The sequence below is a fragment of the Pteropus medius genome, unplaced genomic scaffold, assembly GCF_902729225.1.
Source record: "Pteropus medius unplaced genomic scaffold, Ma_sr-lr_union100, whole genome shotgun sequence".
In the NCBI taxonomy this organism is placed as follows: domain Eukaryota; kingdom Metazoa; phylum Chordata; class Mammalia; order Chiroptera; family Pteropodidae; genus Pteropus; species Pteropus medius.
The window spans coordinates 27,668,712-27,690,586 of record NW_024354502.1 but is presented as its reverse complement, the minus strand read 5'-3'; the positions used below and the strand labels follow the sequence as shown (position 1 = coordinate 27,690,586).

At 42.5% G+C, this 21,875-nt stretch overlaps 1 protein-coding gene and 1 long non-coding RNA gene across 4 annotated transcripts; one reads left to right on the top strand and one right to left on the bottom strand.

Annotated features, from left to right (window-relative positions):
• Positions 1–7,927: 7,927 nt before the first annotated feature.
• Positions 7,928–17,381, bottom strand: PLPBP (pyridoxal phosphate binding protein). Of its 2 annotated transcripts, XM_039853941.1 has the most exons (8): positions 17,211–17,378; positions 15,128–15,235; positions 15,015–15,050; positions 14,461–14,536; positions 12,642–12,776; positions 10,808–10,950; positions 10,279–10,377; positions 7,928–9,322 (listed from the first exon to the last, which is right to left on the bottom strand). In XM_039853941.1, exons 1-8 carry the CDS (start codon positions 17,307–17,309, stop codon positions 9,191–9,193), a joined length of 828 nt encoding a protein of 275 aa, XP_039709875.1. In that variant the 5' UTR covers positions 17,310–17,378; the 3' UTR covers positions 7,928–9,190. The 2 variants fall into 2 exon arrangements, with proteins under 2 accessions (XP_039709875.1, XP_039709876.1); XM_039853942.1 differs by lacking the exon at positions 10,279–10,377 and having other exon boundaries at positions 17,211–17,381.
• Positions 17,363–20,831, top strand: LOC120595671 (uncharacterized). 2 transcript variants are annotated; one of them, XR_005650933.1, is made up of 2 exons: positions 17,363–17,693; positions 18,487–20,831. It is a non-coding gene; the product is annotated as an uncharacterized LOC120595671 (long non-coding RNA). The 2 variants fall into 2 exon arrangements; XR_005650934.1 differs by having other exon boundaries at positions 17,363–17,705.
• The last annotated feature ends 1,044 nt before the right edge of the window (positions 20,832–21,875 follow it).

Sequence of the window (21,875 nt, the reverse complement as noted above, 5' to 3'; positions counted from 1 at the left end):
TCTTAGATAACCTCAAGATGGGGCTAGTCACCAGAAAGACCAAGTGATTAGAGGGTTGGCACTTTCAGCCCCACCCACCAGCCTTCAGGAAAGGGATGGGGGGTGCTTGAGGTTGAGCTTTATAAAACCTCTTGAACAATGAGATTCGGAGAACTTCAGAATGCTGGAATGGGCAAGAAAACCCCACGCCCCCTCTCTCCATACCTTGCCCTATGCATCTCTTCCAGTTGGCTGTTCCTGAGTTATATCCTTTATAAGAAACCAGAAAATATAAATTTTTTTCCCCTGAGTTCTGTGAGCTGTTCTAGGCGGGGAAAATACTGAAGAGGGAGTTGTGGAAATCTGATTTGTAGCCTGGGACTTGCAACTGGCTTCTGAAGTAGAGGCAGTTTTATGTTACTAAGCCCTTAACCTGTGGGTTCTGCACTAACTCTGAATTGTCAATATGGGAACTGAATTAAATTGTAGGACACCAAGTAAGTGTCAGAGAATTAGAGAATTGATTGGCATCAGAGAACACCCCAACCAGGCACATACAAGTCCTCAGTAAATGTTAGCTAACCTGCTGCCCCTAGGGTCTGCTATTTTTCTTATTGGTACCTACATAGTTTTGTCTTATGCTATAGTTCACTGTTTATGTATCTGACTCTTCCACTAGAATGTAAGGTCCCAGAAGAGAGAATTCCTTTCTTTATTTCTATGATTCCCAGCTTGTGTTAGTACCCAACAAATAGAAGAGATATTTATTTAACTTGTTCGGCAAAGTGTTAATGAAGTCTTAGTCATTTATTTAAACATTTATTGAGCATCTACTTTGTGCCAGATACTGTTTTGAGCACTGAAGATATAGCAATAAACCAAAAGGAAATCTGTGATTTCATGGAGCTAACATTATTGCAGAAGGATCAAGGTAATAGGTAAATAAACAAATAAATATGTATACTCTAGTAGGTAGTATTAGACCAATGAAACAAAATTAAGCAGGGTAAGGGAATGAAGAATGACGGAGAAGACCTCTGACAAGTTGACCTTTGAGTAGAGTTCTGAAGGAATGAGGGAGCAGGCCCCATGAATTTTGGGGGACAGAGCATTCCGTGCAGAGGGAACAGCAAGTGGCAGCAAGGTGGGAGAGCACTTGCTGTGTTCAATCAGGGAAGACTTAGGGACTGGCGTGGTTGGAGCACAGTGAGCCAGAGAGAGAGACATCCCTTCCATCCCACTTGCTACCTTGCTTGGAGGTGGGTGAGTGTAGGCAGGCGTGGATCTCTGGTCTTCCTGACATAAGGCCCAGGCTCATACATCTGTGCCCATCACCCCCCAGAGGAGACCTAAAGCAGCCCTGAAATAAAAGAAGAGAAGCGAAAGTTGTTTGGCGGAGAAAGTTGCAGGCGCTGTTCTGGACTGCAGGATAGGCAGAGGCCGAACCAGACAAGCCTGGAGTGCTTAGGAGTGCCTGGGCACTGGGCCCCGTTGGGGCTGGTGAAAAGAAGGAGTGGGCTATCATTTTGCAAGGCACATGGCCGAGCTGAGATTGAGGCAGGCTTCAAACATTCCTGTACAGCAAAGCCTGCTTCTAGCCTCACCCCTACTGACAAAAATTATTTTTATCAAAGCAATACATGCATGTGGTTAAAAAATGAAGTAGCATGGAAGAGCTTCTAATGAAAAGCAATGATCCCTCCCAATCCTGCCCCCCAGAGGTGGCTCCTACCTGATCCTACTTTTAGTTTTCTGCTCTTTGTCCAAGCAGCACCAAAGGAGGCTTAGTACCTAGTAGAGCTTCCCTGTCTGGCAGTGGGTTTGCTTGACCAGCCTTCAGGAGCGTCCCCTCCCAGTGACTCTTCATAGATTTCGAAGACTGTCTCCCAATTCCATGGCCCCTGCTCCATGGGTCACTTGCCAGGCTTGGAGCAGGTGGAAAGCCCCTCCAGTCATGCAGGCACCTCAGAGAGATGCCCTCATTAACACATACCTGAGGTTCAGCAGCAGCCTGGCAGATTGGATTTCTAATTTGCTGGAAAAGTCCAGTTTTCTGTGGAACTCCAGTTCCCTGTAGCAGCTGTCCTCTTGGTGCCTAGTGGGCTCATGGCTGGTTTCTGGGGCTGGCCCTTCAGCATTTGTCTTTCTTATCCTCCCTCTCTCTGTGCTTTTCTGTCTTCTTTCCTCTCCTGCCCTCCTTGTGCATTCTTCTTCTTCTTCCTCTTCCTCTTCCTCTCCCTCTCCATCTCCATCTCCCTTTCCCTCTCCTCCTCCTTCTCCTTCTCCTCCTCCTCCTCCTCCTTCTCTCTCTCTCTCTCTGTGGAAGGTCAAGGTCAGACTTCTGTGCAGGAGGTCGAGCTCTAGTACCTAAGACTTGTCAGGTTGCCTTGGGGCCTTGGAAGGCTGTGGTCATGGAGAGGAGGCTGGGAGAAATGTAAGAGGAGCCCTCTCTTTGGACATCCCAATGAGGACACACTCAGGTAGCTTGGGTGTGTCACTGGAGTCTCAACACCCAGGGTGTGTGAGCCAGAGTATGAAGTTTTGGTTTCACTCTGGGCTGATTTTGCTGTTTTTATGCCCCAGTCCCTAGCTAGATCTTTAGTTAAAAGCAATGGGGATGGTAAGGTAAGGCTTGGATGTCTATATTGGGCCTTTCCAGCTTCCTGTGTCCAGCTGCGTTATGCTAGCTGCACAAGGGAGCTTGTTGTGGGCACACAAGGCTTTAGTTGCCTCTTGGAGGGACCCTTTCTTCCTCAGCCTTACGGGATCATGTTTCGTTTATAAAGGAAGGCAGCAGTTTTCTGACAGTCCTTATCTGCCCTGTGCATCAGAGCTCCACCCTGTTTTTCCAAGTTGTATCAAACAGACTGTAAAACCAAACCAGGCTGGATCCAGCACACGGGGCTAACATTTACTGAGCTTTTACTATGAGCCAAGTTCTGTGTATAGCACTTCATATGATCACATTTCAACTTAACAACACTGTGGAGCAACTGCTCTTAATATCACCCCTATTTACAGATGAGGAAACTGAGGCATCAAGAGGGTTAAGTCTTTGACTCAAGGTAATTTGACTGGTAAGGAACAGATCTGGGATTCAAACCCAGACAGACTGGTGCCAGAGTCTTGGAGCAAGCGTTGTAGCTGTGAGTGAGTGTGTGTGTGCGTGTGTACGTGCACACGCATGTGGCTCCCCACTGCCAGTGTGGTCATCTTTTATTCCTGCAGCTCCTCTCCCTGTGAGTATGTTCCCAAACTTACTGCATAAAGTCCTTTTGATGCCTGGGTTCCTTGAAGTGGACACAGTGAGAGCCCTGTTTCCCCATCCCCACCCCCTGCCCCAGGCTCTGGGCCTCAGCTCAGAACGCCAAGTGGTACAGTGGCTGCCAAAGTGGGCCTGGGCCTCCCAGGTGAGCAGAGTCGTGCTAGGGACAGCCAACACCATGGCCCAGGAGCATACTCGGTCTGGGAGGCAGGCCCGTGACCAGTCACAAAGGCGCACATAGAGATGCCTGTGAAAATCCACACTTGCAGAGAGGAAGAAGGTGGCTCTCACATGGACCTACAGCCTTCTGGTCACAGACCTGGAACAGGAAGAGAGCCACACCCAGGCAGAACCACCTTCTGGCCAGAGGAACAGCTGTCTATACTCAGTGCACGCCCCTGAGCCCCAGCACCCTCAGCAGCAGACTCCTGCCCATTGATGGGTAAAATCCTAAGCAAAGCACAGACACTTAGAGACCTCAGTTTCGAGGTTCTTCCTACTGCCAGTGATTTGCAGAAGGGTGATGAGGGGGATCCAAGGGAAAGATAGATAGAAATAGGATTCAGAGAAGAAAAAAGGGAGAAAGGGAGAAGGCTAGGCTCCTCCAGAGCCCCCCAAATGGAAGGACATCTTCTCTCTTTCTCCAGTGTCGGAGATGCCCTGCTTTGGAAGCCAGAAACAGGCATGAAGATGACCTGGGACCAGGGTGAGAGCAGGCAGGCTGGAGCTCCCGACCCGAAACATCATGTCTGTGCATTATGACGTCTGCGATGTCTGTGAGGAGCCCTGGGGATTAGCAGCAGCTCCTTGAGCCTGTGGCCCAGCTGGAAACCCCCGCTCTGCAGAGGCCAGCCAGGCCCCAGCTGAGGAGCGCTGTTGGCAGAGGCTGCCTGTGTAGATTTCTGGTTTTATCTTCCTCACACATTGAAACCATCAGGCCGGGCCTGACTGCAGCCTGCCTAGCTCTGTCAGCTAGAGACACTGTGCTTTCATCCAAACCAGACCTTCCCTCCTCCAGGTCTCCACTGGGGGAGGGGGCAGCAAGCACAGCCTCACTCCTGTTACCGCTGAGCCAATTTCAGAACTTTTTGACTTTGTTCTCTACTTTGCTCTCTTCTCTGAAATGTTTATAAGGCCACCTTCCACTCTGGGCCCCCTTGCTCCACCCTCAACCTCCAAAGGGAATTTTAGTCAGTGCTGCAGAAACAGGGAGTTATAGGGGTCCAAAATCTCTTGAGCTGCTCCATCAAAGCGACGAGCACTCCTCAGTGCCTCATGTTCTGGGGAAGCCAAATCAAAGGCAAACCCTGAATTCCTCTTGCTCACGGCCAATAAAAACCTTGCTTCAGTGCCGGCTTCCTCTGCTGAAATCAGATATCCTAGTAATAAACAAGTCCGAAAGGCTGGGGAAAGCTCTCGCTTCTTCTGATTAGTTTTTCTTCCTTTAAAAAAGTTCTCTCCTAGAACAGGATGCCTGCCCCAGAAACTTGAGCAGAGAACTGTGCCCTCTCCCGCCCTGCATTCCCCACTCCAGAATCCTCACTCCTGGGCTCCTGCAGGCGAGGGTGGGGCCTGGCTTCTCGAACACTGCATGGCTTAGCTCAAAGGCAGGTCAAAGGGGCTTGTGGAGAATGGGCCTTTGCTGCCTGGGGAGCTGGCTACCAGCTGACAAGGATAGCTGGGATCTATGGGTGCTGGTGGCCTTCAGAAATGGGAAAGTGGAGTTAGGACAAATTGGGACCGCATTTTCAAGGGCAGTCGTTCTGGATCCTCTCAATGTACCCCAGGTCTGCAAAAAGCCCAGCACCATGGGTTAAGTACACAGTTGAGAAAGCCACACAAGGTGGATCTTGAGGAATTAAAGGAGCTGGGAGGACAGAGGACTGGGGGTTTTGCTTCCTGGGGCTGGCCTCACTTTGCACACCATCTCTCTCTGGAGCTCCCCTTCCTGCCCTGTCCTGTCGCTTCCCAGGGTAAGCGTGTCTCCACATGTGGCCTGCTGTGGAGGAGTGCCCTCCCCTACGTGCTGACATGTTTCTCCCCTCAACCCCCCCAAATAGGTTTTTAAGTGACTTTGCTGTCAGAGATGCTATTGTTTGTTTTTCCTTCTGACACTATCTCTCCAGAGAATTTCTGGTCAAGAGAATTATGTCGAGGCTGCAGATTGCAAGAGAATTGCGCCTAATGGGGAACAGCCGGACAAGACACCTTTCATGTCCAGCCAAGTTTTTTCCCCCTCTTTTTTTCTCTCTCTCCCAACATCTCATCTTCCCTTTTTGGCTTGAAAGTTGGCTCTACTTTGTGCTAGTTTCTTCAGTACAGCTGGTGAATAAGGTCACACATTGATTTTATTTTGGAGATTGGCAGCTGGGTCAAGCTAACTCCGAAGCGGGAGAGCAGCACAGCTCCCTCCGCTGGAGCGTGGGTGGGGGAAGGCGCAGCCAGCCAGCAGGAAAGAACCGTTTAGAAGGCACTCTGGCACTCAAAGGGTGGCTTCCTTTCCTTTATGATCTCGGAGCTTAGGAGCTTGAGCTTGTAAAATTCAGTTTCATTATAAGAAAGGTGCTCAAAGTCCCTCCTCAGTCCCCACCACAGGCCATTTCAGCTCGTCTGTGCTAGACTTTATAAGAAAAAAAGTGTTAGCTCTGAGGTCCCTGGGGACTTTGACGTGGTTATAGGAGAGGAACTTAAGTTTAAGGGCCTCTACCTTGTAAAGAGCTACTCAACCACACTCAGCCACAGAATATGCCAGTTGATGCAGACTGGGTGGGAAAGAAAGCTCTTTTCTTTACCTATGTGCTTCCTGGGGGGAGAGGGCAGGTTAGTAAAACATCTTGGTGGACGGTTTGGATTTGGCCTTGAGTCATGAGGGTGATGTAATAGCATTCAACTGATTTCATGGTAAAGACAGTTCCCAGAGCAAATCATTTCCAATTGCACCGTGACGACATCTACCCTTATCGCAGCTCTTCAGGAATTGGTGGGCGAGTCCCTTCCTCCTTCAGAGCTTTGGTGGGAAGCACAGGGCCACTTCTTTTTGGAAGGACAAAGATGTCTTGGATTTTAAGAATATCCAGTTTTACCTTGTTCCTCCTTATCCAGCTTTGGGCAACAGAACTTACTGCCAGTCTAACTCTAGAGCGAACAGGGCACAGTTCTTCATGCACGGAGCTTTGCAGCCTGTGGGATAGTTTGAATCTGGGAGAGGAATGTGCGTGATAGAGAAATGGGATCACAGAAAGAGAAGGCTAATTCCACTCAGGCTGGGCTTAATTCTCTCCTTCCTTCTCATTCTTACTGCTTGTGGTTTCAAAGTTTGCTCTGCATTAAGATGTGTCAGTTCTCAACAATTACAACAGACTAAAAACATACATTTCTTTTTTGGTAATAAATGTTCTTAAATTAAGCCTAAATCTAAAAATATGACACTTACGATTGTTAAAGAGAGACAACAGAAGATGCTAGTGCGGTGTACTGACCAAGCTCTGGACCAGGAATCAAATCTTTTGTATATTTTTTGCTCTGCCATCAGCCTGCTCTGACCTCCGAAACTTCTCTGGGCCCTGTCCACAAAGGGACACAGCCAGATGGCCTGATTACCAACTGTTATGAGGGTAAAATGAGAGAATATAGGGGATCGTGTTTTAAATGCCATGTTTAAAAAAATAGGGAGAGGAGTACAACTTGAGTATTAAGAGGTTGCGTTGGTAAGAAATGCCATCATCAGAATCTCTGAGGAACTTCCTGAGAACAAGGCCTCAGTGGATCGCTGGGCGCCTTTGAGTGTCCAAATCTGAGGCTGGCATCAGACGGTCAAGGGCACACACCACTGACAGCACTCAGAAACTGCTGGGCTGTATGGGCGGGTCTAACCCAGGATAGCATGCTGCTGTCACTCTGAAAATTTGCATGGATGCTGTCATTGCTTGGATGAAAATCTGGGAGGGTTCAGACCCACTGCCCATCACATGTAACAAAAGACAAAGTCACAACTTTGCTCAATTTTCCACCCAAGGTCCTGGCTGCTATGGGTACACTGGACATGGTTTCCTTTCTTTACGTGTTTGAGTCAGCCTCGCATGGCTCACCTACTTCATTGTTCTCGATCTCTAGGCACAAGCCAGAGAGCTCTTTATTGCTCAGACCATTTCACTTTTCCCAAAGGGCTCTAGAGCCACCATCAGGACCCTCAGCTGAGTTAGCAAAGAAACGAGGTTATCTGAAAGAACCTAGTAGCTCTGTAACAATCAGCCCTACCACTTGGGAAAATCATGTCCTCTCTGGCCTGTTTCTGACCCGTAAGAGACTAAGGGTGAGTCCCTTCCAAGGTAATTTGCTGACCGTGGAGCCTGTGCTTGCCTCCCAGGTTAGCTAATGTCGCCATCTAGAGGCAATCTAAAAGAGTTTCTTGCATCAAGAGGTAACCTCTATTTTTGTAATTTCTGAACCATCAACACTTCATTTTCTTGCTCTTAGAAATTCAGAATCCTTCTTTCATCCACAGTGCGGCTTTGGCTGCATCTGTGACCCAAGGGAAGCCCTTCTCCAAAGCCAGCTGGTACAACGCCAGTGACAGGCACGGCTGCTTCTTATTGGTTCCAATGCCCTCTTCTGTTATACTCTCACTACACCAGATCATAAAAAATAAATCTTTTAATTGCTTTGTAATTGGCACAGATGACATAATTCAAAGTCACATTTTTATTTAATAGACTGGAATATCACACTCTAGCTCTGATTGAAACAGTACAGGAATCATTATGGTAGAAGTTTTAAAAATTACATTCAGCTGTAGCTTCACGTTCTGAAAGTTATTTCATAAAATAAGAGACTGGGGCTTGAATAAATAAGAAAAAACCATCTAGAAAATAACAACCCCGACTAAAGTTATCTGTCATAACTGAGAATTATGCTTTCTGGTTTTAAAATATCTTGCTACTTTATTAACAATCAAGAAGAGCTGCAAAATTCTGGCTTATCAATATAGTGGGTGCTCCTCAGAACAAGAACCTCAAACCCAGGCCTTGTTGAAACTGTGAGTCTGAAATGGCTTTGAAGGAATCTTTCATTTCTGAGGAGCTACGAGATTCACGGGTCTTTGATAAGAAATTACCATAAAGAGGATTATGGTGGAGGAGAAATTATATCATTAACTTCTCATTACTGTAGGACCCAGGGGAAAAAGCTCAAAGTCCTGTTCCTACAGGAGGATGTCAGAGAGTCTCAAGTCCTATTTATGTTATAACCTGTAATTTTCAGGGTTAAGATTGCAGAGTGGCCAATGACACAAACTCTCATTAGCAACAATTTGGGTTTACAGCATTAACTTGAGCCATTTCCTGAAGTTACCTGTACTGCTATTCCAGAGTAGAGACAAATATTTACTGGGTAGGGTGGAAACGAGGCAGTGGGGTGCGGGGGTGGGGTGGGAGGGAGGTGGGGGTTTACGGGGCAGGGAAGAAATCACCTTCCTCCAGGGTAGCAGAGATGATTACTCAGTAGGGGTTTGTATGGAGTCTGTAACCACAGGGAATTTTCTATTAAAGTGAACGACAAATGGGAATCCCTCTGACTTTGGAGATTATAGGCACCAGTGACCAAATTTTAACCTGGGAAAGGCATTGACGTGTCAGTTGGTGCTCCCAGGCAGGATTTAATATTGAACTCAGTTCCTGCCTATTGATTTTATATCTGTTCTGCAGAAATGTCTGGATTTCTCAAATCCAATGCAAAGGCCATTACTTGAAGCGAGCTCCCTATGTCAGATACTAAATACAGAAGGTTTCCATCAGCACACAAAATCCTCAGCGCACTCTCTCCAGGTCACAAAGAGAGCATGGTTGTGCTGTAACTTAGGGAATATCAAAATGAAAATCCAGATGGGTGCATAGTTAGTCTTCCTGGACAGGGCCACAGGCTGTGAGCCACTGCTGGCTGTTCCTTGGCTCAGTGTGCCTGTGTTACTTCTATGGGGGCCTTCAGGTCTGCTGCGGACTTGTCCAGGGCAGGCTTCTTTGAGTAATCTCGCTCTCCAAAAATGGTGCTTCCAATGCGGACATTCGTAGATCCTACTTCAATCTGTGGGAAAAAAGAGAAAGTATCCAGGGCTGAGTCTAAAATAATGAACAGCAGCAAATGCTGAAGTTATGCCTTCCGTTCTGGCTCTCGAGGGACCTCTGTGAGAATAATGACAATGCAACTGAAGAAGACTAAAGGGCAGTGGTTCTCTTTGGGGGCAATGTGACCTCCAAGGGGTGTTTCAGAAATAAGTCAGGATTTCTTCAGCCTTCACAGTGACTGGGGAATCTGGCTGGGCAGGGGCGAGGGAAATCAGGCGTCCTGCAGTGTGCGGGATACAGCAGCACCATGAGGAGTTGCCTTGCATTGCACACACCTTTCTAATGTTCCCTAGGCAAGTAGATAAAAACACCTCTTTATCATTGTCTCAGCACAGAGTCTAATTCCATTTTACTTATAAACACAAAGTATTTTTGCATTGTTTTAATATACATAATTTTCTAGGAATGCAACTACTTACTGTCTATGTAGAGGGAAGTTTATGCTTTGATTTCTGGAACTCTATAGAGTTTACTGTTCCAGAAAATCACGTATTTGAGTTACCAATATAGTACACCTATATCAGTATATTTTTATAGCTGTTGCATTCATGGTGAATCTACATGTAAGATTAAGCATCAGACTACTTCATGACTTCTTGTCATATATCTATGTCCAGCATTTATATAGTGAAATGCCTTTTTAAAAAGCATAGTTTAATTTCCTCTTATTTTCCTTTAGATTCCACTTAGGGAATTATATCGAGTTTTAAAAATTATGTCTCAGGCTACAATTTCTACACATTTCATTTAAAAAAAGAAGGGGGGGGGATGTTAGAATAGTTGAGAACTACTACAATAAGGTGCTCCATTGCTCAGTCAGATTTTTCAAAGCTTTCTCAAGCAAAAACTGATTCTTGCTGTGGCCTTTTGGACCTTATCATTGAGGCAGGCAATGGTACCCAGAAGGACACTTACCGCATGCTGGAAGTCCATGGACATGCCCATGCTCAGCTCAACCTGGTCAGCAGTGATGTTCAGTTTTTTACATAGCTCTTCCCGGAGAGACAATAACATCTGACAGAAAGACAAGTGTGATACCTATTTTATTCCTGCCTCTCTAGGATGCCTGAAAGTCACCAAATCTCAACATCTCTGACAAAGATTACTTATTTCTCATGGTTTCGAGGGCTGTCGAAATTGCCAGCAGTTACTGAAAGAGTTTTTAGCAAATTCACCCTTTTAAGAAAATTACCAGAAAAAATAAAGAGCTCATTTTCTCTAAAGACTGTGTTTTAGCCAGGTTCAAAATGAGTTGAGAAAGGTCTATGAGGGTTCAGGAACATGTTTTTTCCTATTGAGAAGAGTTCAGAACAAGGTTATAATACCTGACAGGCAGCATCTGGGATATCTTTGAAGTTTACTGCAATAGTCAGCCCTGCAACAGCACTTCCCTAAGACGCTTCTTTAGCATGTGAGCAATCCCCCCATACCTGGCCCCCAGTACCTGGAAGTCTGGATTTGGTCCTTGACTAAGATCATGCCCAAAGCTTCCTATGGTCATCAGCCCCACAAATTCCAGGCTGGGGCACTTGGTATTTATGTGTTCCACCATGGCTACTGTCTCTGAAGGTAGAAGGCCATGTTTACCTTCACAAAAAGAAACAGAAGACATTTATAGCAAAATGTTTTAAGTTGCCAGAGAAAGGTTCCATTTTCATCTCTTCCTTTTAATAGAGGGGGTGACCCTCAGACAAAAAGACCTCTGGAAAGAATTTGTCCTCAAGTCCAAAAGAGTTAACTTTATATTTGAGGTTTCTGTCTATGTTTTTCCTATTCTGGTCAGGTTCTGAATTTCTCAAGGAAGAAATACCTCAATATTTGAGCCGAAAACAGCTAGAGTAGAGGGAAAAGAAAAAATATTGCTTTTCTTGGAACACTAAGAAGATTCACATTGCCAAAATGACAGATTAATCTAAGAATTATTTTTTCAAGTCTGGTATTTCTATAGTTTTATTAATTTATTACTAGAATTATTAAAAAAAAAAACCCTTGAAAATTAAGTCTGTATTACACAGTTTTAACTATATATTTATAAAATTTAACTGAACTTGCTAATTAACAAGAGGAGGACTCTGAAGAAAATGATTATTTGTTATGCAGTTATAAGGATTACTGATACTGTCTTTCTTTCACTTATCAAATAGAGAAGCTAAGAATACTCACTTCAATCTTATTAGGGCAAGTTACAGCTAACTATCAAGAAATGATGTAATAGATTTATCTGGAGTCAATTTCAGATTTATCTATATTGATAATGTAATGTATAATCTGTGCATGTATATACAATAATTGTTAAAATTTACTGAATACTTACGTGCTAGGCACATGTGGCAAATTCTAAGAGCTTTTCATTTAATATAATAACTTTATGAAGTAAGTACTCTTACTATCTCCATTCTAAACATGAGGGAACTGAGGCACAGGGAAGCTTAGGACCTTTTTCAACATCACACAACTAGGAATTGTGAAACTGAGACCTGAACCCAGGTAGCTTGACTCCAGGGCCCATCTGGAAAACAGATGCCTATACTGTGTTCCTTCATGCTAAGATTTGGTGAACACTGGTGCTCTGATCGTTGTAAGGAAATAACTGATCTGTAAACACTTATTCTTAACACATAGCTAACGAGTAAGATGTGCAGGGTTCTATGCCCACAGCCTTAGCTACATTAGCATATTCAATCCTAAAAACACCCTCTGCAGTAAGTACTATTATGATATCATTGTCAGACAAGGAAACTGAGGTACGAGGGGTTCGGTTACAAAGCTGCAAAGCGGTGGAGCTCCAACCCAAGGTCTGTTTGATTTCAAAGCCCACGCTCTGTTCAGTGTGTTATACTGTTAAACCGGAGCCCTAAAAGATATTCACTGACTGGTGCGCAGAGTGATTTTTTTTTTTTTTCCTATTTTCTTCCCATGTAACACTAAGTAATTTATTTTTAAAGACCTGAGAAGTATTATACATGTAACTTTGCAATCTCTTTCAGGAGTGATGGTGACTTCTGGGAATTTTCAGATCAAAGTCACAATCCCTTTCTTGATTTTCCTTGTCTGTCTCCTCAAAATTTAAGAAATAACAAATCGTGATGTAGTCAAGAACACTGTATGGAGTGGTGTGGACGTCACTGTGCCACCTAGATTGTATAAAACACATCTTACTTAAAGGCCTGTGATTTCTTTCTACAACCTTAGCTATCAGTTACTCAGGCCTGCCACTCTTCCTGAGCTTCAGCCATCCTAAAGGAAGAAAAATCTTCAATACAGGTCTGGTCACTTACTCTCTTCTCCACTGGTGTTAATCTGGACCATAACCTTTAACCTTTCAGAGGAACCTTTTTTCTGCCATGAACTGTTGACTTTGTCTGCCAACTTCATAGAATCCACTGTTTCCAGCATGAAGAGATTGGGGACAGCTGTAATGAGAGAGAGGCAAGGTAATTCTTCACTTATCCTACAGCAGCAAGCCACATGTGACGAATCTTTTGATAGATGGAAAAATAATTTACCGAGAAAGGAAAAAGATAGTTAAGTCTCAGTTCTGCTAAAAAGACTTATGTGAAAGCTTTACTAGATATACAAGTTGAATTTCAGACCATGGCTGTCCAATCAGCAAAGACAAAGAAGGAGAAATGGTAACACACTACAATTATGCAGCACATGTATACATATGCTCCAAGAAGATGATAATTGTAGAGATCCCTTATAGTAGGCTTGGTCTGATTAAATCTCAGTTCAAACTGAGAGAAGCAGGTCAAGATTACAATAAACAAAGGATAACTAGTGGAAACAAAAATGCATCTCTGGCATGACATCTCTGTTCTTACACTTTCTGGGATTGGGATGTTACAAATGAAACCATCAAGATAGTGAAAAGACAATCCATGGAATGGGAGAATATATTTGCAAATCATATATCTGACAAGGTTCTGGTACCCAGAATATATAAAGAACTTGTACTATTGAATAAAGGATAAATAACCTAGTTAAAAAATGAGCAAAGGATTTGAATATATATTTCTCCAAAGAACATATACAAACGGCCAATAAGCACATGCAAAGATGCTCAACTTCATTAGTCACCAGGGAAAATGCAAATCAAAATGACAATGAGATACCATTTCACATATTTTTATGACTCTATTTTAACTCATTTGCTGACTTACTACTATAACTTTTTGTTGTGTTATTAACTTATCAAAGTCTAACTTTAAGTGGTGTTATACCACTTCACATAAAGTTTAAGAATCTTAGTGTACTTCTATTTCTCCCTTTCTATTTTTAAGCTATTGTTGTCATGTATGTTGCTCTTACATATGTTATAAACCCTCCATTATTTTTGCTTATATGATAACATATTATAATAATAAAACAATAGAGAAAAGTAGATGAAATCAAAAGCTGGCTCTTTGAGAAGACTGATAAAAGTGATAAACCTCTAGCCAGATAGATTAGGAAAAAAAAAGAAAGACATAGATTACCAATATCAGGAATGAGAGCGTTGACATCACTACAGACTCTACAGATATTAAAAGGATAATAAGGGGAATTACGAACAACCTCATATCCATAAATTCATTAATTTAAATGAAATGGACAAATTCCTTGAAAGACACTAAGTACCAAAACTCACCCAAGAAGAAACAGATTATGTGAATAGCCTTATATCTACTAATGAAATTGGAACTATAATTAAAAACCTTCCCACAAAGAAAACTCTAGGCTTCACTGGTAAAGTTTACCAAACAGGGAAGAGATAATACCAATTCTACACAAACTCTTACAAAAGGTTGAAGGAGGGAATACTTCCCAATTCATTCTATGATGCCAGCATTACCCTGATATGAAATCCAAATAAAGATATTTCAAGAAAGGAAAACTACAGACCAATGTCCCTTGTGAAAATAGATGTAAAAATCATAAGCAATATTTAACAAATCAAATGCAACATTATATTAAAAGGATAATACTTCATGACCAAGTGAACTCTACCCCAGGAATGCAGGGTTGATTTAACATTTGAAAATCAATAAATGTAATTCAATACGTTAACAACTAAAAAAGAAAAACCACATGATCATATTTAGAGTTTTATCCTACCCATCAATTTGTTGACATTTTGTTTCTGCAGGTGGCCAATGAAGTGCCATTTGATCTCAGGACATGAAGACAGAATCTGAAGAGAAAAAAGTAACCATGTTTGATTTAGATTTTATGGAGGCCTTGCTGGCTCAATGCCTTAAACACTTCCTTATGACCTTTCATGTCTATGCAGTAAACCACTATCATATCTTCACCCAGGTTCCTAAGGAGAGAGAAAAATCTAAGACTTTTGTTCTTTCTCTCCCTTGTTCCTGTCAACTCCCTCCATCTTTCAGATTTTGTCCATTAAGAATGAACAAAGTTTTCAAACCTCAAAAGGATCCAAGAGTATAGCAAGCTCTTAAAAATCACCATCTTATACCTCAAAGGAGAAAACTACAGTCTTAATAAAGAAAGAAAAACAGAAAGACTGGGGGCTCGTATTGGGTGAATGTAGACGTCTACTGCCAGCTCAACCTCCAGCTCTAAAACTCAACCACCAACATGGGTCTAATTGTCAACTGAAGAGCCAAGAATTAGATACAAACTCAAGAATTCAGAGATTCACTTACTTTAGGATTTGATGCTTTTTCTAGCAGTTCTTGAACCTAAAGGGTTTAAAAAGATAAGTCAGAAATCTGGCAAACGTGACTCTTCCAAAGGCAGTTTGGAAAAGGGATCTTACATAGTTCTCCCCAAAAGAGCGCTGGCCATGACTATAAGCCTCAATCACCATGTCTGCAGGTTTGGTTTTGCTGACTGCTACTAGCCGGGGCTGGATGGCCGGGAGATCCTGTGAAGAGGGAAAGAGCCAGATGAATGAATGTTTGGGAATATTATCCCAGTAAGTCCTGTAAGATAGATCTTGTATAATAGATTGGTATAGATTTTAACTTGGTATTTGGTAAGCTTCATGTTTCTAATACTACAAGGGAGATCAGTATCAAATAATATTGATCAACTGTCTTTCAAATGCATCGCATCTAAATCTGTTGGCTACTTTACTATCTAGCAAAAGACATTTCTCAGGAGAGCTAGGCAGGTAAGTAAAAGCAGTATATTTCCTTAAAATGCAGTCTTTGACCAACTACATCAGCCTCATCTGGGTCCCACTCCAGACCTAATGAATTGGAATCTTTGGGGCTGGAGTTTGAGAATCTCCTTTTTAACAAACTCTCCAGATGATTCTCTTGTATACCAAAGTTGGAAGTTTAAAAATCACTTCATTGAGGGAAAGCATTGCTCTATGACTAGAAAAGAGGTGACTTCTGGATTCTGAAACCCCATAGTTAACAGTTTTGGAAACTCATTCCAGTCCTGGTGTAATTATTAATACTGCTCCCATTCACTTTCAAAAGTGGCCCACTTAAGATAACTATGTAATCTATTGTTTAGTCTAGTCAAGAACCAGTGGTGGAACTGAGGCAGGGACACACAAAAAAACTCTGGATTCAGAGTAGACCTATCTGACCCCTGTTCTCACGGCCATTACAGAGCAAGCAAGGCTTCCCCCCATTCTGCTGCAATCAAATCCACAGAGTAAGAAATCCACCTCTCCTTACATAGCTGTTTTCATAGATCCCATCGTCCTTTGCAATATTTACAGAATCACAGTATTCTCAAAAGGCTTGAAGAGTCAGGTCAATTAGCAAAGAGTTCCTTTTCCTTCTGAGGGCTTCATTACTGCCCTCAGAAGTTAAGAGACCACGTCATAACTCCTAGTATCATGTTGATGAATTCATGGTTTCCAAACAGAAATGTAGAACAGGCAGCAAATGTAACTGAGAGTTATGTTGGGAGAACTTCTCAGTGTGATGTTTATTAGGGAAATCCCTAGTTTCTTCTCAGAGAATCATTGAGAATCATAGAACATTCACTCTAGGAGTGAATCAGAGCAATCAGAGCTCTCATTCTCTTGCCTATGCAGATGAGGAAACTCAGGGCCAGAGTAGTTAAGTGACTTGTTCAAGGTAACATCTAACTAGTAGCCAAAGAAAGACTATACTAATACAAGTCTTCTATCTCCAGGCCAATATTCTGATTTCTGACACCACAGATATTTGGTCAGAGAACTCTTTGACCTCTCTGTACGAATGTGTCTCCATACCATTCGGCTTAAACTTGCACTGGGTGGCTGGGTGGGGGCAGATATTAACCCTTGGTCTGATAAAATTCCAAGAGGAAATGAAATACCTATAAGGAAAAAAGTCTCCTCTTAAGGAAATTAAATATCAGTTGCCTCCTGCCCCAACTGAGCAAGTGCAGCTCAGGTGCTCCAAAAGTCCAGCGGATTTACTCTCTCCGTTGCCTACGCGTGGAACTGACATCTACTGAGAATCTTGTAGCTGTTAGACGCTGCCACACACGTGATCTCAGGCGGATCTGGCCTCCTTTCGGGTGCTCTTGTAGTGGAAATTTTCTCCTACAGCTGCTGGCACAGGCCTCGTCCTTCCCCCGCCCGCTGGCGTTATTGATCCTTACACGAAGCAGGATGGGCAAAAGGACGCGATGCCTGGAGACTAGTCATTTCCCGGGGTAGCGGATACCCTCTGCTCCAACTAAGCCAACCTCCAGAAAACCTGACTGATACATCTGAGGTCACTAGGAAAACCCTTAGCTACCTCTTGGGGGCTCTGCAACCCGTGCTAATGCCAAGGCGGCGGACGGGTCCCGCCCCTCCAGGATAGCCCTCTGCGTCACCGTGACGACCTATTCCCACGCAAGTGTCCCCTTCCTCAAAGCAGCCGCCATGCCGTGCCCTTCCTCACCCGCGGCCGCCGCGCCACTGCCTGCTGCACGCGCTCGTTCACTGCCAGCAGAGCGAACGCGACTCCCAGCTCCGCCGACATGCTGCCAGCTCTCCACATTCCCAAGAGACCAACGTTGAGCCCCAGATTCGAGCACCCCCGGCCTGAGACCACCTTCCGGTCCCGCCCACCTCACGTCTCCGTATGGCCCAATCGGTGCTCAGTACCGAATCGTCTCACCCAATCGACGCCGGGCAGAGCGGGGGGCGGGGCGAAGGCGGGCTAGCGGACGGCCCCGCCCCTTGGCGGCGGCCATCTTGGGGAGGTCGCCATGGACTGCCTGGCGGATCGCTGGGCGCAGGGGCGAGGATGCAGGGCCCTCATGGAGTCGTTCCAGTGCCGCCTGAGCACTGCCGCCGCAGTGGGGATTTTCCTGACGCAAAAACGCAGCCTGTTCTCGGGGTCCTATTCCTGGCTTTCAAAGAACTATCAACCAAGATTTCTGTGCGTGCGCAGGTACCAGGATTAGAACCCGCTAGAACCGGGGACATCACTTTAGTAGCTCAGATATTCTTGTGATGAACCGTTAAGAGATATAAAAGACCCAGCATTATTCCAATGTATGGTTATTTTCATCTTGTCATCCTTTAGACCACTGCCGTCCAATAGAAATATGTGGTCCATATATGTAATTTAAAAATTTCGAACAAGCACAAAGTAAAAACTTTAAGGATACATTTTACTTAACTCAATATATCCAAAATAAGATGTCAACATGTAACCATTAGATAAACGTCAAATGAGATATTTTAATTTCTTTTAATCCTACTTAGTTTCCAAAATCCAACGTAGTTTTGATTTACAACATGTCTCAGTTCTGGCTATCCATACTTCAAGCAGTCAGTAGCCACCTGTGGTTAGTGCTACCTTGTAGGAGCGCACAGGCAGCTTTAGTCTAGCATGAGCTCAGCGCATATTCAGTCCAATTCTCGAGTCTTCTCTTGTTCAGCTCTGGGCAAAATGAAGGTCATAAACGTCATGTAGAGCCAGACAGTAGAGACTAACACAGTAAAATATTGCATTTTTCAGGTGGTGAAGTAGTAGGTGCTGTGGGCAGGTAGAGATCAGTTTTGTTAAGGAAAGGACTTTTGGCTCTACTGTTGATTCTTAAACATTAATTCAACTTAATAAAGTAGGATGCTATTATTTTGGAGAAAGAGCTAAAGTTTATTCTCCAGGTTGTCTTGAGGAGTAACTGGAAAGCAAAGGTAAACTTTCTTCTTCATTGTCTTTCCAGACTCCAGGGCCTGAGATGGAATTTCATGTGTTCTACTCCAACAAAATCACTTTGAGCAGAATGTCATCAAGGACTTCTTTTTGGGAAGTCTTCATTTAGCAGGTACACATAACTGGTTATCTGTAGACTAGGGTTGTCAAAGACATTAGAAGTAATTGTGTTCAAACGCCTCTGGACTTGATAATTTCTATTCCTGCCAAAGTGATAAAAATTAAAAAATGACTAGAATGGCCCTTCACAGTATGAATAGATGTTTGCTATAGCGATACAAAGTTGGAAGGTGCTAGCCATCAGTCAGTGGTGGGAGGAACAAGGAGGTTACAGCAATGGGGATCATGGTGCAGGGATGTCTATAGGAAGTATTGGGTGAGTATGAAACAAAGTGATAGGCTATTTGGAAAACATTTAAACTATCAATACTTCATAGATCTAAAGGATATGTAATCCAGGTGATAGGCGAGTATGACAACAAGTAGGTGTATCTTCCTTTAATAGGTCGGGTCTCTTTGAGTTATAGTCAGCTCCCTACCTCCACCATCATGGCATATATGTGTGTGTGGCTCCCAGAAAGGTCTTGGAAGAATGATTTAAAATTTCAAACCAATTATGGTAGTGCTGGCAAGATTGGGTAGAGGTGGCACAGGAGTGACACAAGTTGAATCCTGGTTTCATCATTAAACTGTGATCTTGGATAAGTAACCAAACTTCTGTTTTTCATTTATAAAATAGAGTCAATATCTTCTTCAGAGCTTGCAGTAAAGATCAAGATATTGTATAACACACTTAGAAGAGTGCTCCCCCCAAACAGGTACAAGTAAGTGTTCAATGAATTGAGTCCTCCTGCCCCACAGTTATCCATTTAGTCAACATTTATTAAGGTATTCCTCTGTAAAGGTACCTTGGGGGAGACCAAGATGAGTAAGACATGAACTTGGATGAGTGGATTCATTTCTGAGACGCTTTTTATCTCTAACATTCTATGACTCTTATGAAAATGGAAATAAGGACAAAAAGATCATGGTGACTACAGTCCCATTTTCATTTCACATTTTCCAGTTTCTTCTTAGCTGTGCTTTAGAATCGACTTCATTCTGCTTTTTTCTCCTTATTTTCTTTTTTACTTTCTTCTCTTTTTCTTCCTGGGACATCAACCATCTAATTTGACCTTTCATCCTTCCTTATTACCTAATCCTTGAAAAAATGCAAGTCCAAAATCACTTCATCACCAGTAATTGTCTTTAAATTTCTCCAATAGCTTGCAAGGACAACAGAGAAAAGAGAAAGATTAAAAGCCAAATATCCAGAGGAACAGATTTTGTAAATCTAAAACCTAGTATACTTATTCACCATAAATTCTGTCAAGCTTTTAAAACATTCACCCTGTAGTATAGTATAAGGCCCTGAATTATGAGAAAAACATTTATGGATTTTAAAATTGTTTCCTTCCGAGCTTACTGTGATCCTTTTTGGGGAATAAAAAAAAGATAAAATAGAAAATTACTGTTGCCTGGTTACTTGGCTCTGAAGAGAAATGGAGAAATAGTGCCTATGTCCCAGTTTAAATGAATTCAACTAGAGTAGCCATGACAGCAATCCTTCTGCAAACATGCTGTCACATTTGGCTTTTGAAATGTCAATATGGATTCTAGAACCCTAGACCTGGAGAGGACCTTTAGAGATCATTTGATCTTTCATATAGAAAGAATAACATTTAAACTACCCCAAACAGCATAGAATCTCCTCAGTTTCTGAAGACCATCAAAGAAAAAAATGTTGTCTATGCTAATCCCTGAATTTATTTATTTTCTATTTGCAGATAACCACTTTTCCCCATTTCAAATTTTGGCCAGTCTTAAGTAAAATCTTTAAAAATACTGTATTCTGCACGCTAATTTCCTCTACTTTGGTCTCTGAGGAGCTAGAAAATACCTAGCCAACCATTATGTAACTTTTATAAGTGTAAGGTTGTTAAAATTCCCTTCTGCCTTTTCTGGGGTAGACCCATGAGCTTTTTTAAACTATTTTTCTTTTGGTTTTAACATTTTGTTTTCTCTCTAGCTTTTTCAACTCTTTTTCTAATTAGAGCCCAGAACTTAGCAATTCGGACTCAACAGGGGCAAACCAGCTTATTTTCTTCTACATGCTGTTTCTGTAGAGCTATGCCGCACTGCAACGTTTGCTGCATTGCAACGTCATTCCCTTCTTCTTCTGTGTGCTACCCTTATCTGTAATCTTATTGTTATCACATCTGTCTGATTTTCCACTTAGTGGTACCCACTTAATAGTTGTGTACTTTCTAGCCTGTTTTTCTAGATAATTGAAAATAAATTATTTTTGAACACATACATGCTAGGCATGGTGCTAACCCCTTAATGTGCATTATTTCATTTAATCTACTTGACCCATTTTACAGATGAAGAAACTGAGGCCCAGAGAGGTTAAATAATTTATTCAAGACCTAATACCTTGGAAGTGTAAGAGAAGAGATTTGAATCTTGGCAGTCTAACTCCAGTATCTACATTTTTAACTTGCCTATTTAATTGTAAGTCCATATTATTGGTGTAGTAGGTCCTCAAACCAATAGAGAAAGTTTGGGAGCACCATTAAAACACTTCAGAAATCCGAGGCTATGGTTGCCGGATTAAGCAAATGAAAATACAGGATATTCAGTTAAATGTTAATTTCATATAAACAATAAATAACTTTTTTTGTACAAGTATGTCTTTTGCAATATTTGGAAGATACTTATGCTAAAATTATTCATTGTTTATATGAAATTAAATTTAACTGGGCATCCTGTATTTTATTTAGGAATCGTAGGCTGGGCATTTTTTTCAAAGTAGAGACTGAGACTTTCTCATTGAATTGATATCATAATGAGTTTTGGGTCAACTGAAGATTACCTCTGCCTTCTAGAGCAGAAATGCAGTGGTGTATGGATTCTTTAAAATGATAAATCTTTATAGCACCTACCAAGAATTATGCCATGTTCACAAATTAGTTGTTTAGTGTTTCTACATTGATAATGGGGATACATATTCATCCAAATATATTTTTTGGGTGATTTTATACTCAATTTCCTGGGAAGGGATGTTTTATTTCTTTATATTACCTATTCTAATATTAGCTATTGCTAAATTTACTTTAATAAAAGTAAATACAAAGACTCATTTTATTTAGCAAGACTAAAAATAAAATTAAGACATAAATTCACACCTTTAGTGTTGTCCAAAACAATTCCTCCAGCTATCAACCCAAGGCAATTAATCCAGTATATCATTTATCTATAGATTAATATATCAAGAATCATTTCTCAGTTACAAAGAGGGTCATTAAGCCCTCAGGGCTCTTAAGAAGTAGAATTAATTTGATTATTCTATCACCAGCT

Excerpts from the sequence above, each read along its gene's own strand:
- PLPBP (XM_039853941.1), bottom strand. The coding sequence starts at position 17,309 with ATGTGGAGAGCTGGCAGCATGTCGGCGGAGCTGGGAGTCGCGTTCGCT. Across the intron at positions 15,051-15,127 it reads GCTCTTTTGGGGAGAACTAT|GTTCAAGAACTGCTAGAAAA; the intron begins GTAAGATCCCTT and ends TAAACCCTTTAG. Across the intron at positions 12,777-14,460 it reads AAATGTCAACAAATTGATGG|CTGTCCCCAATCTCTTCATG; the intron begins GTAGGATAAAAC and ends CTCTCATTACAG.